The sequence below is a fragment of the Arachis hypogaea genome, chromosome 6 (genome assembly GCF_003086295.3).
Source record: "Arachis hypogaea cultivar Tifrunner chromosome 6, arahy.Tifrunner.gnm2.J5K5, whole genome shotgun sequence".
Classification (NCBI taxonomy): Eukaryota; Viridiplantae; Streptophyta; class Magnoliopsida; order Fabales; family Fabaceae; genus Arachis; species Arachis hypogaea.
In genome coordinates this window covers 118,303,276-118,317,505 of record NC_092041.1, presented here as the reverse complement: position 1 = coordinate 118,317,505, position 14,230 = coordinate 118,303,276, and the positions used below count along the sequence as shown (strand labels likewise).

At 25.7% G+C, this 14,230-nt stretch overlaps 1 protein-coding gene across 2 annotated transcripts; it reads left to right on the top strand.

Annotated features, from left to right (window-relative positions):
• The first annotated feature begins 1,700 nt into the window (after positions 1-1,700).
• LOC112697940 (uncharacterized) lies at positions 1,701-5,854 on the top strand. Of its 2 annotated transcripts, none has more exons than XM_025751338.3 (6): positions 1,701-2,339; positions 3,408-3,534; positions 4,332-4,471; positions 4,714-4,773; positions 4,882-4,950; positions 5,359-5,854. In XM_025751338.3, exons 1-6 carry the CDS (start codon positions 2,034-2,036, stop codon positions 5,428-5,430), a joined length of 774 nt encoding a protein of 257 aa, XP_025607123.1. In that variant the 5' UTR covers positions 1,701-2,033; the 3' UTR covers positions 5,431-5,854. The 2 variants fall into 2 exon arrangements, with proteins under 2 accessions (XP_025607123.1, XP_025607122.1); XM_025751337.3 differs by having other exon boundaries at positions 4,711-4,773.
• The last annotated feature ends 8,376 nt before the right edge of the window (positions 5,855-14,230 follow it).

Sequence of the window (14,230 nt, the reverse complement as noted above, 5' to 3'; positions counted from 1 at the left end):
TATTAATTTCTTTTTTTATTTTTTTATTTTTTGGTTTTTCTCTCTCCCAGCGCTTGAATGATTGAAGACCCCAACCTCCCCCACTGACGTGGCTCTCTCTGATTCGTCCATTTACCCTCGTTGGGATTCATACCCAACACACCCCATTCAACAAGTTATTATTAAAAACAAATTAATACAAAGAAATATTTAGCCATGCCTCCCCTTTTTCATTCATTTTAAATGAAACCTCAAATCATTTGTGTCTCAAGTTTTATTGAATTCTTTTTATGCAATTGAACATATATATATATATATATATATATATATATATATATATTAAAGTCCATCAAATTTTTTTTGGTCATAATTTACTACTACTTATAAAACTCAATTTAATATCATACACAAGGAAGATAAATATTAAATTATATTTATTACTAATTTGCTAAGTATTAATAATAGACGAATTAACATTAACTACACTTGGTTTTTATTATATTTCTAATACAATTAAATATTAAAAAATTAATGGCAAAATAATTTATATATGAAAATTAGGGAAATCAATTTTGACATTGTGCATAGGTGTAGAGTTTTTGCAACTATAATTCAATTAAATTATTAAGTATATACATGGCCATTTAACCAATATATATGCATGAAAATCAACCTTATTGACTGAAGTGATAATGTATAATTAGATGAATATTTAAAAACAATATGCATTCAATTAAATTCTAAATTATTTTGGCTAAAAAGGAAAACTAAATAATTACTGATGTTCAAATCATTATCTTTTTGCAGTCAATATATCTTAATTAATATAGTTTAAAATTTATACGAATAGCCAATTATATTTTATAATTTATGAAAAATAGCTTGTTATAGTGCTCAATGAAGAAACTTTGTATCGAAATGTAAAAATTTAAAATTTTCTATAAAATATTTGAGATAATAAATGATAAAGTAACACCACAATAATATGGGAATATATATATAAAAAAAAACAAATGTCTGTGAAAAATGATACATAAAATAAACAGTATCCTATGTAGTATTTTCAGGTAGAATTGATCCAGCTGAATTGAAAAAACTAGTAAAAAAAATAAAAATCCCACAGATGTAATTTAGTTGCCACCTCATCATTAAATCCATTCTAATCAAGTTATTGGAATTTGATTTTCACTCTTGGAGCAGAAATTACTTCGAATTAGTTGTGCAACAATCTTTAATTAAAAGTTCAAGTGACGAGAAGATTAGTTGATTGTCGATATAATGATATTTTAGAAATTCAAAATAAAAAAAAAACTTTGAAAAAGAGAGGGAAAAACAATTACTCCTTTTGATTTAAACTAATTATCATTGTAATATTTATACATTAAAAACAATACATTTAGATTTTTGTTATATTTAAATACATAAAAAATAACAAATATATTTTAATATAAATTTAATTTTTACATATTAATATTGTAAAAAAAATTATATGAATCTGGTTAAATAATTATATAATTTTTTAAAAAAATATTAAAAAATTATCAAAATTTATTATTTTTTATTTAATTTTTTTAGTTTAATAATTAAATAATATATTTCATCTCATATTTTAAATAATAATAATTAGTTAATATAAAAAAAGTAAATTTTTAATATATAAAAAAAAGTAAAAATATAATTATTTTGAGACCAAAATAATAATAATAAATTTATAGAAAAACCTGGTGTGTAAGCATGTGAACCAATATACAAAAAGCGTTGCTAAAAAAAAAAATAGCAGTTACTCTTACACACCTCATTCTCTCTCTTCTCTTTCCTATCTCTGCTTTTATTTTCTCTTCTTTTCTCTCTCTCTCTCTGAAGAAAGAAGAAAAGAAAGAAGAAAGAAAAATCTGTGTATCTAATCCATTCCATTCCGCCTATCCCTTTCCGCTTCCCAAATTCCCACCATCCACCAATGCAATTCAATGCATCATTCCTAACTTGCCTTCTCTAATTTCAATTTTACAATAATAATTTCACAATACACACTCTCTCTCTCTTCTTCAATTCAAATGCTGGTAGAAGCAATGGAAACTTCAATAGCAAATGGTGCTGCTAGTGCTGTTACTAATACTGCTTCTGCTGCTTTCACTCATCACCATAATCACCACCACCATAATCTCCACCATAATAATAATAATAATCAGCTTCATCATCAGCAGAGTGGCTTCTACGGTGATAGCAGCGAAGAGGAACTATCGGTGCTTCCTCGCCACACCAAAGTCGTTGTAACTGGCAACAACCGCACCAAATCCGTGCTCGTTGGTCTTCAAGGCGTTGTTAAGAAAGCCGTTGGTTTAGGAGGATGGCACTGGCTGGTACAATTTTGATTTTATTTCTTATTTATGATTTTGTAATAATCAAATTGAGATAGGGTTTTGTTATGGTATTTGGGGAATTTCATGATCCTCAATTTTCGACTTGCGAAATGTACTTCATTTTTCATTTCTGTTTCTATTAATACACAATACAATGTTTGAGTTTTTAATTTTTATTTTTATTTTGGGAAGTGATTTTCGGTAATGTCTATCTATTTTGTTGTTCTAGCTTGTTTTATCATTTTAATTTTGATTTTTTTTCTTTTTCTTCTTCTTCAATTTTGTTCATTGCGTATTGGTTCTATTGATGTGTGTCAGTTTTTTGGGCTAACGAATGGGATTTTGATATCTTAAATTGGATTTTCTAATAAACAAGATTTTTTTTGTTATTTTAGTTTTTATGTATTGCAATTTGAATTTTTATTTTAATGATTTATGTATGATTTTGACTTCAATTTTTTCAGTCACTACACATTGCATATGATGATTTGTTCATGGATCTGGTGGTTTTTGTTGTCCTCTTTGATGATCACATCCTTGAGGCTTCATTTTCTTGGTTTCTCTGATCCTAGGAGTTCATTTCAATGATCTTCTCTTAGGTTTTGCTTTGGTTGTTTTCCTTTCTCTTTTTTTTCTTAAATGGAAAAATGGGTAAAAATATTTGTTTTCTTTATGCAATGTTTCCTATTGTGAAGATCTTTTCTAGTGGATTTTTCCCTCCATTGCATTGATGTTAATGTTTTACTTCAGATTATTGCGTCTTCCATTCATGCATGTTTTTTATTCAGCTTCTTTTATCTTTATCCTGACCAAAATTTTGAAACAAATTGCTTTAATTATTTATATTCAGTTTTATGATTAATTAAGAGTTATTATATCTTGAATGCAGAAGTATTTCACACCCCAACTTTGATCTGAATCAAATATGAATTGTTTGTTTCTGTGGATTGTGTTTTTATTTATATATTTATTCATTATTCCAAAAGCATTAGATGTGTTATAGACTTTTAATTTAATTAATTTAATTATTTACATTTTGCATGATATAATTTTTTTTTTATTTTGCAGGTTCTTACAAATGGAATTGAAGTGAAGCTGCAAAGGAATGCACTTAGCGTGATTGAAGCTCCCACAGGAAATGAGGAAGATGACGACCTTGAATTTGAAAATGTGCAGTGGAATGGATCAGATATGGGTAAGTTCTTCAATTTCACAAGTTAATGTTCTTCTTTACTTCTTTCTACATTTTCCCACACTTTTTATTTATTTATTTATTATTTTGGGGCTAACTTTCTGGAGAATTAATTTCTTGTTGGTTCATAAAGTCTTTTTGTAATTTAGCAATGGTCATACTCGTTTTTTATACTGTGGTTATGATTTCTAGCAACTCACATTTATGCTTTTGTCTTCATATTCAATGTGATATATAAGGGTATTGCTAACAAGTGCATTTAACATTGTAAAAGTGTTAATTTTTTTATTAAAAAATTCTTTTTTTTTTCAATGCATTGAAATTGAAAAGGGTCTATCTAATTTTGTTTTTTGCTTTTATTTTTAGGATTTTGTTAAAAAATTATGAAAATGTATAAATGATATAAGCTCGTTTTTATTTTTTATTTTTCACTTCCTTTTTTTTTTGGACAAAATCATAAAAGCAAAAATATTAAAAAGAAAACAGAATCCGAATAGAGCTTTACTACTTTTAAATCTTCAACAAGTTCCTTTAGGCTATTGTTAATAAAACCAAATTATTTTTTTTTTTATAATTCACACTATTACTAACCCACCCACCACTGAAGGTAGAGTAGAAATTGGAAAAGTGATGAGTGAATTGTAGCATTGGATCCATTTGCGTTGTCTATCCCTTTTGCTTTTGGCTTATATTTTCCTAAAGCTCAATTGTCTTAGCTTCTTTTATTTTGTCCTTTGGCCCCACCCACTATTGCTGATTTTGTTTTCATTATCTTTTGGCCATCTTTGTATTCTCATCAGCATCAGATGACACTCAAAAGTCCCACAAATCGAGGCATAGAACGCATAGATCGTTGGGATCGTCTCACAAGACTATGAGCAGGTCCTTCTCCGGTGATTCACAATCTAAGGGGTCCATTTCAATGCCGCATGGAGGGACGGTACATCAACTTTTACCTTTCTTTCTTTAGTCTCTAATAATAATTGATAGTTACTGCCTCCATTTCAAAATAACTGTCGATTTGGAAAATGTGGTACATTAGAAAAAATCTTTGTATTTCGACATTTTCTTTGTACAAATTGACCATTGTTTTGAAACGGGTGGAGTAATTGGCTTTCACATTCATTTACATGATAGAGAATTTCTTAGACATTTTCTGTTTGTTGAATGTTAATTTAGAAGGTTGACCTGAGTAAATTGGAGATGGCTGCATTATGGAGATATTGGAGACACTTCAATCTGGTAAATAAATTCATAGACTTGTGTATTTGTTTGCAAGGTGTTTGATTTTAAGGTCGTATGTTCCTAATTTTTTTTTTTACTCCTGAAACGCATAAAACGGATTTGCAGGTTGATGCAGTTCCAAACCCATCAAAAGAGCAGCTAGTGGATGTTGTTCAGAGGCATTTCATGTCACAGGTATAGTTTTACAGATTGATGATGGCATCCTTATTTTTATACATGTTCCGCTAGCAATTGTACTAATATGACATGGTTCTTTTTCAAAGGTATTTATAAAGTAAAATTCTCAAATTAGTTATCAAAATAGTACTTTGCCATTTCAAAAGAACTATTTTAGTTTCTTATATTTTGTAATTCATCAATTAAATATGTACCAACACAGTTATATATGCATAATTTACCTAATTTTGATCAGAGATATGTTTTTTGTAATTTATTTTTATCTAGTATTTTGAATATATACACATTTCTGCACCTATTAACGACATTCTTTTTTTTATGAAGCAATAGGGGTTATTTTTATTGACATTTGTAATTTTAGAACTATTTTGAGCTTCATCTGAAATTATGTCTCTATTTTTGAAGCAAATGGACGAATTGCAAGTGATTATGGGATTTGTCCAAGCTGCAAAGAGGCTTAAGACAGTGTGCAAATGAGATTGAACCGAAGAATGAAAAAAATATGAAGATATTTTCTCAAGTGATATTATCTATGACTCTTAATCCTAACATTTTTAATGGTATGCTAATATGAAAATCCACTTCTCTTTAATTTAGTATTCTGTAACATATTCTTAACTTTGGTTTCAGTCTTTTTGATCAAAGTTAAGCAATGTTATTAGGTTAGTTGTTATATGATGATGAGGTTTATAGTGTTATAGAGTTTCTTACTCTTTTGTAGCCCCTAGTGTAAGTGTTTGTGTAGATATGCTACCTTGAGACTCTTAAGGGAAGCTTCTTTGGCTTCCATTTTTAGTTTTTTTTTTCCCCTCCCCTTCTAAACTTTGATTAAATGTAAGCTGACCTGGGAAGTGGGTCTCCTTTGACTTTTTAGTTAATGTATATAATTTTCTCCTTCTAACTTTGATTATTATTCTTGTAATTTTTTATTTTTTGCTAGATTAAATCTTTGGGTCTTTTTTTTTTTTGGATAGGTTAAGTGTCTTGTGTGTGTGCTTTGAATTGGTGTTGAAGCAAATCCAAACGACAAATTTGATGTTGTTGAAAGTAGTGCTTCATGAATAAAAAATTGGGAAGTGATTTGTATTTTCAACTCCAAATGATATGAATATTATTCTAAGAAATATCATATACCAAATAAAAATTTGGTTATGGTTATTCTATTTTTTGGTTTTTACGGTATTTTTCAATCTAACAAGTTAATGTCTAATTTATTGTGGATTTGAGTTTTATTTAAGAGTTTTTATTAATAAATTGTTATATATATAAGTTGAGATTTAAATTTTTGATACATGTTTATACAAAAATTTAAGTAAATTTAAAAAAAAGTTATTATTTGAGAGAGCATGTTAAAAAAAAATCATTCATGTATTTTTTTTATTAGTTTAAATTTCTAAAAGGAATCATTTTTATGAGACAAATGAACTTTTACTTTTTATATCACAATTATAGTTTAGATTTTAAATATTGAAACTAAAATTTGATGAGGTTTTCAAAAGAGAAACATTCTATAATTTGATTAACACATAATAAGCAAAAAGACCAAGCACTTGATTAACTAATTTATTACAGTACTTAAAAAAATAAAGTTTTTGTTTCATTATATTTTCTTTCAAAATTTGGTTAGTTTGGATAAAGCATATAATTACTGCAGTGTGATAAACATAAGGAATGCTTTTCATGGTACTAGTAATTGCTATTGCTAAGTAGTTTCTATTGTCGGAGAAACAAATAGTTGTCGGGAATAAACAAAAATCTTGGTCATCTCTTTGATCTAATTGGACAATAATAAAGGCAAATTACTACTACTACTACTAGCAATAAGGAAACAACAAAATTCAAAAGTATATAGCACCGAATCCACTTTAATATTCCAACTAATTAATTAGCTAGTGTAATTTTCCACGATGGTGGAAAAATAAAAATTTTATTTATTTATTTATTTATATTATAAAGTAAAAACGTCATATCCCAATCCAATAGTACGACGATTCTCTTCAGACATTTTATTTTTTTGCATTTACATTTTTCAACTAAAAAATCGGAGTGCCAGCTGTTGCCAACTATGTAAGCTATGTTTCAAGCTATACTAATTTCATTTCATTTCGAAATTCAAAATTCAAACTGTTCAGACATAGCAACTGTTCATAACAGAGACGTTACTCCCAAATAGCTATACTTTGCTTTTTATAACTTCAAATGTTCTTTAATCAATCTTATACAAACTTGTGAATTGTGATAAATATGAATATAAATTCAGTGGTCCCTATATAAAGTTGATTGTTGAGATATACACGTATTATGGTGATGAGAATGTTGTACATGTATACAAGAAATAGTAATAATAAATTGCGTTATTTGAATTACATAAATATTTTTTGCAAGTAAAATGAGAAAGTAAAAACTTAATCGTTATTAAACTAAAGTTGTGGAGTTCACATATTGATTAATTTTTTATTTTATTATTTTTTAAATCTTTTTATTTTAAAAATTCTTTTTTTTCGTTTGAATTACATTTTTAGGAGTGCTCTACTAATAAATAATAGGTCTGCATTTTAATATCTTCAATGAATTATAAAAGATGACATTACTTAAAATAAAAATATAAGGAAGATTTTATGGTATTTATTATAAAGATCAACATAACATGTTGTTTTTATGTATTGTTGAGGATTGGAGGTTAATAATTTTCAGTGAAAAAAAGTAATTATTTATCAAATCATTTTAACAAATTCATCATATTAATCTAATTTTTAATACATTTTAAATTTATTTAAACAATAGTTTATTATAATAATAAAAATTTTGAGAAATTTTTTTAAATAAATAAATTAAATATTTTATTATCAAAATATATTATTGTAAGAATATTTATTAATTTATGAAGTATTACTTATTCTATTTACAATAAAAATAATAAATATATATATATATTTTTCATTATAAATAAGATAAATAAAATAATATAAATAAAATATTAAAAAAGTCTATTAATGTCTGAAATAATAATAATAATAAGTATCAAATTAATTAAAATAATAAATATTTGATATTTTTATTATAAAATTGTTAAAACATAAAATTTAGATAAATTATGTAAATTAATTTTACTTTTTAAAATGATCCAAAATAAACTATAAATACCATATTTTTAGTTATTCAATAATCTATTGTGAAAACTAAATATATATAAATATCTCATTTACACTTTAAATGAAATTAACTAAAAAAATTTTAACATATATCTCATTTATATTCTAAGTACGACAAAAAAATATGGTTCTATGAAAAATTAATACTTAACTCTAAACTATTAATCTTGCATAAATTTTTTAACATTGTTATTTGTACAAATGTAATATGAGTCCTCGTTTTATTTTTTTATTATAAAAAAATAATTAAACTTAAATAATTTGATTAATCATTATAAATTTTAATATAAAAAATTTAAGAATTGATATTTTAATTCATAAAATATATAAATTAATTCATATTCATTAAAATTAAATTTGCTAAAATTGTTGAAATAATATAATAAATAATAATTTATTCTTTTTTGATTCAGGATGGTCTCGCATATGCAGTAATTCCAACACAATTAAAAATTTTGCTATCGTAAAAGGACATTAAGATTTGAGGTCATTTGCTATAGTTTAATCTTTTTTTCTTTTACATAAATTAATAAATATTCTTATAATAATATATTTTGATAAATAAAATATTTAATTTATTTATTTTAAAAAAATTCTCAAAATTTTTATTATTATAATAAACTATTGTTTAAATAAATTTAAAATATATTAAAAATTAGATTAATATGATGAATTTATTAAAATAATCTAATAAATAATTATTTTTTTCACTTAAAATTATGGGATGGATTTAATAGTTAGCTTCTCTCTCTCACTTGATTTGATATTTGAGATTATTTTATTTTAACTTATTTTTTTTATTTAAAAAAAATTAACTTCCAATCCTCAACAATTAATACATAAAAACAAAATGTTATGTTGATTTTTTTGTTAAGCACCGTAGAATCTTTCGTAAATATCATTTTTAATTATTGGACAAAATTTTTAGTTTGATCTCTAAGATTCACGCAATTATATTTTTATTTTAGTCTCTGAAATTTAATTTTTTTTTTTACAGTAGTGCTACAAATTTGAATTCGAATACTAATTTGGTCTTTTGATATTTTTAAACAATAATAAACAAAAAGAATATTGAGATAACACCTTCTTTTTCACGCTATAATGACTAATTAACGTGGCTTAATTTGTATTTATATCTAATATAGTCTTTGAAATTCTAATTCAAGTCTTCCTCGTCCTCTTTCTTTTTGTTTTATTCTTTTTCTTCTTATTACTGCCACTGCCGCCTCCGTCTTCCTCCTCATTCTCTTCCTCTGTCATTATAAGCGCAGCACCCCTTTCACCGCTTGAAACAACTCCAAGCCCCCACCGCCTCTCTTACTCTCTTCTTTACCGTGTCTCTAACTCATTTTCTTTTCCACTCGACCAGGACTGCTTTCAGTGCCATCTTCTCCAGCACCTTCCGTCGTCTAGTGAGAACTCCTGTCGCAATGAAGCTCATAGATCCCACAACAATCTCGCAACAAGGTAAGTGCGAGTTTCACAATGAGCTCTTTTTCACCTCTGTGCCCTGCCAATCCCGCCACATCGTCGTCATCGTGAGATTCTAATCAACCTAAAACGGCGCCATTTCCTCCTCGTCTACGAGATCATGGTAAATGAAAACCTTTAAGACGCTCTATTACATAGAAACTAGAAAGTGCTTTGAACTTATGCAGGAAAACAAGCGCTTTTCTATTACATTAGACATATTTCTTTATAGTTGTGGTCCCTTTTGATTCATAGTGGTATTAAGCTCAGTAATATTTTTCTTGATGCGAATACAATGTTAGAATTGGAAATTTTGGACTTGCCCATTTGAAATCGGATCCCAATTTAGATGTTTTGGTCGGTGGGGGTATGTTTAAAAGAAAATGAGAAATTTTTAGAGTGTGATGGCAGCATGGCGCTACGGTGGTAAGGTAGTTATTATCGTTGATGATTGTGAAACAGAAAAGACAAAAAGAAGGAGGAATGAGGATATGAAAAACTGAAATTAAAATTTCAAGAACTATATTAAATATAAATACAAATTAAGTCACATCAATTAGTCATTGCAGTATTCAGTATAACAAAAAATGTGTCATCTCAATATTTTATTTGTTGATTTATTGTCTAAAAAAGTAAAAAAACTAAGTTAATATCCGAACCTAAATCTAAAATATTACTATAAACAATTTTAAATTTTGAAGACAAATAAATAATGGTGTGAAATTTCAGGACCAAAATAGATTTAATCTAATTATTGACTTTCTATACATATTTCACAAGAATTTAAATTTAACGGACTTCCATTACAAATTTATAAAAATCTTAAGAATATGTGACCCTCTATCTATAGATTATATCTTGACCTTAAGATAATTTAATATTAATGTACTACAAAATATATGTAATAAACTCTTGTAAATAAAAAAACCAAAAAGATATTTTCTTAAAACATCAGCAAAACAAGCTCTAACAGAATTTGATTCAAATAAAAAAATTGTTAATTCAAAAAAAATACATCAATGTCCTAGCATATATGAACCCTAAAAAATTTGTTGACTTAGCAACTAGCAAGTTGTACATGTTATATGGATTAGTGTGGTGATGGTGCCATACATGTCACAATGGCACTGCTTTATTTATCTCTTATACTAATTAGGATAAATTTGGTTGGCTAAAAAATATTTTTATGTCTAAAGTAAAATTTGGATTCTCAACTTCATATACATGTATAGGTTTTATTTCCCTTAATTAATTTTTTTTTTGGTTTCTTTATAACGAAAATATCCAACCTCAAGGGTCACAATCTAGATGTCAATGCGAGTCAAAATCAGGTAGATTTTAAGATCAAAATGGACCCCTCACCATATGCAAAGCCATGCTTTTGTTTTAGCTTTGAAGAACCCTCAAGAGATAATGAGAGAACAAAATCACTAAAGAAATTTCGATTATTTTCTTATGTTATTAGTAAAATCCTGTACATATAGTATATATACATTTATACGGTAGAATACAACAATATCTAAAAATTAGAAGATACATACAATAATGCAATATAATTTTAATGTAGTATATAAATGATAAATTAAAATAATTAAGATAAAATAATTTTTAGTTAAATAGAATAATACATATAAATATAAATTATTGTAAATACAATAATTTTTTATTATTATGGAATTTTTATTTATCTTGGTATTGTTATTCTTAACAAAATTAATATTAAATGTTAGGACCTCTAACTTTTAGTGGGAAAAAATAAAATAGAAATTGGTTAGTGCTAATTCAAACACAGACAAAAATAAAAAAATATTGATGATTATTTAATATTTGTGTTTATTTAAAACGGATATATCTACTAGTTTAAAGTATTAATTAGATGATCATAATGACCGAAGATTAGTTAAGAAAGAGTTGTGTAATGGGTATTAAACTATTAAGTGTGTGTTTGGATTGTGGTTGGTCAAATTAGAGTTTGAATAAAAGTGATTTTATAGAATTGATTTTGGATAGAAGTAAGTTTGTGTCAACATGATTTATGTTTGGCAACTCTTTACCAAAATTGATTTTGATAAAATAAATTTTGTTTGGATAATATTAGTTAAAATCACTTTTAGATAGATAATTACTTAAAAGGACATGACATTAAATTATAATATTATTTTTTTATACATGTTTAATTTTTTTATATTTTTTTCTTATATATTTTTTATATAGTATATTTTTAATACTCTTAGTACTCTTTTTTAGTACATTATAATTTTTAACTATTATTATTATTATCTAATGGGATCAATAAATTCTATTATAAAAATATAATAATTAATATAATACATAAAAATTATAACTATCAAAATATATAATGTCAAATAAAAAAATTAATAAAAAATAATAAAAAAGAATTCATATAAAGAGGAATAATAAGAATTCTATAAATAATGTAATAATATGTATAAAGGATAAAGTTAGTAAAAGAAAAATAAATATGGAAAGTATTAGCTAAAAGCACGTTAGTGCAACGGAGAAGCTATAAATTATTGCTTCCTGTAAACGTGGGTTTAGGAACAAAAGCACTTCTGCGTTTGTAGAGAAGAAAATTAGCCAAACAAAAAAGTGAAGCTTTTAAGAAACTCTAACGTGCTTTTTTCCTTTAAACTTGGTTACCAAACACACCCTAATAAATTCTAAAAGAAAAGTAAGCACCGTGTAATTATTGGAATTGTAAGCAACTTTTTTGACAAATAATAAAATTAATAATTAAAAAATTTTAATTTTGATACATTATCAGTGTAAAGTAATTTTACACGTGTATCTAATCACGTAATGTCACATAGTAAGAATTTATTATTTTTATTCGTCACGTGAATAATCATAAAAAAATAAATATAACTATATAATTATATAAAATATTTTATCTTCAAATTAAACTCAATTAAAAATACTAAAAAGATTGTGAAACTTTGAAATGCTGTATAGTGAGACAATAATGTTGATGGTGAATTCGGTTATGGTAGATTGGTAGGGTCATCATATACTATATAGACTCTGATATAAGACCCATAACAAACTAGAATGGGATGACTTAATTGTAGAAGGGAAAAAAAAGGAAAAAAAAAAGCATGTATAACTCATTAAGTATCAAGTCATAAGTTCTTCATATTTTAACTTTAATTATGTCATTATTTAGGGTTAGGTCATAAGACATATCCATCACTGTCTTTGAGTAATTAGAATGAAAACATTTGAATTATTTAGATACTGTTATACCAAACGTACCAAATAATGACGGCAAAGTTTTCAATGAGATTATCTTTTTGGCAGTCTTTGATCACCTTTTTTTGTTCTTCTTTTTTGATTATACTGTTTTATTGATATTAAACTCTTCAAATTCAATGTATAGCTTCTAGTACACTTAGTTAACTCTTTTTTTTTTCTTTTTTTTTTTAGGGTAGGTGATTATCTTTAGCTTCTTGGTTGACAAAAAAAAGTTTTTATATATGATTACCAATTTACAATTTTTTGCACTATATTATTATTATTATTATTATTATTATTATTATTATTATTATTATAGTGTAAAAGAGTTATTGGTAAATAATAGCAAATTAACTAATCTAATATATATTAAATATGCTATATAATATCTTATTGGCACAATCTCTCCCTTGTTATCTTTTAAATGATGATGATGTGGATGGTGTTTCCATGCCAATTAGCAACAATCATATTGTGAATTTCACTGCTCAATTTTTTTTTCCAAACAGCTTTAGATATCATCACTTATTATAAATGTCACATACATTAACATCAAGTGATATGGACCTCTTTAGTACTTCCCAATAAAAATGCTCGCAGTCTCTTCTTTTTTCTTAAAAGTTGTTAGACATGTTGATCAATAGTAGCATTTTTCAAACCCCCCAATATGCTAAAAAGGAAAAACAAATTAGATATATAACTTACTAATTCCAAACTAGACTGTGACATGCCACATAATTATAATCAAGGATAAATAGAGAAATTATGATAATTTATCAAAATATCCTCATCCCAAAGCTCAACAATGCTAAATGTACCAAAAAGATTATATAAATATATTGATACAAATATGTGGAGTAACAGATTTTGAATAAATGACCATTTGTATCTATAAAAGATGAAAATACTGATATATGTATTCACATTAGATCGAAACTAAATTTATATCTACGTAAGATATTCTCCGCGTGACAAAAATACTCTACGTGACACTCCAATCCTCTAAAGATAGAGTACTTTTGTCACACAAAATGCATCTTGCGTGGATACAAGTTTAGTTTTGATTTAGTGTGGGTATATATGTCAGTATTTTTATCTTTCATAGGTACAAATGGTCATTTACTCAACAGATTTTATAGATAGTAAAACAAAATTCTGGGAATATTTAGAATTTTAGTATCTTTTTAATTTGTGTTTTTTGTTTTCCTATTTTTATGAAAAATAAAATAAAAATAGAACTAAGAAGTGATTTTTTGAAACCAAACAAATATAATAAAAAAAATTGTCATAAAAATAACCTTCAGTTGATTGCCCATTTATGATCTTTGCTGTTTCTTGGTATGGTTTTCTTCAGTTTTTGTCCAAAAGAAATAAGCATTAATGGGCTTCGGTCTTGATTGTAG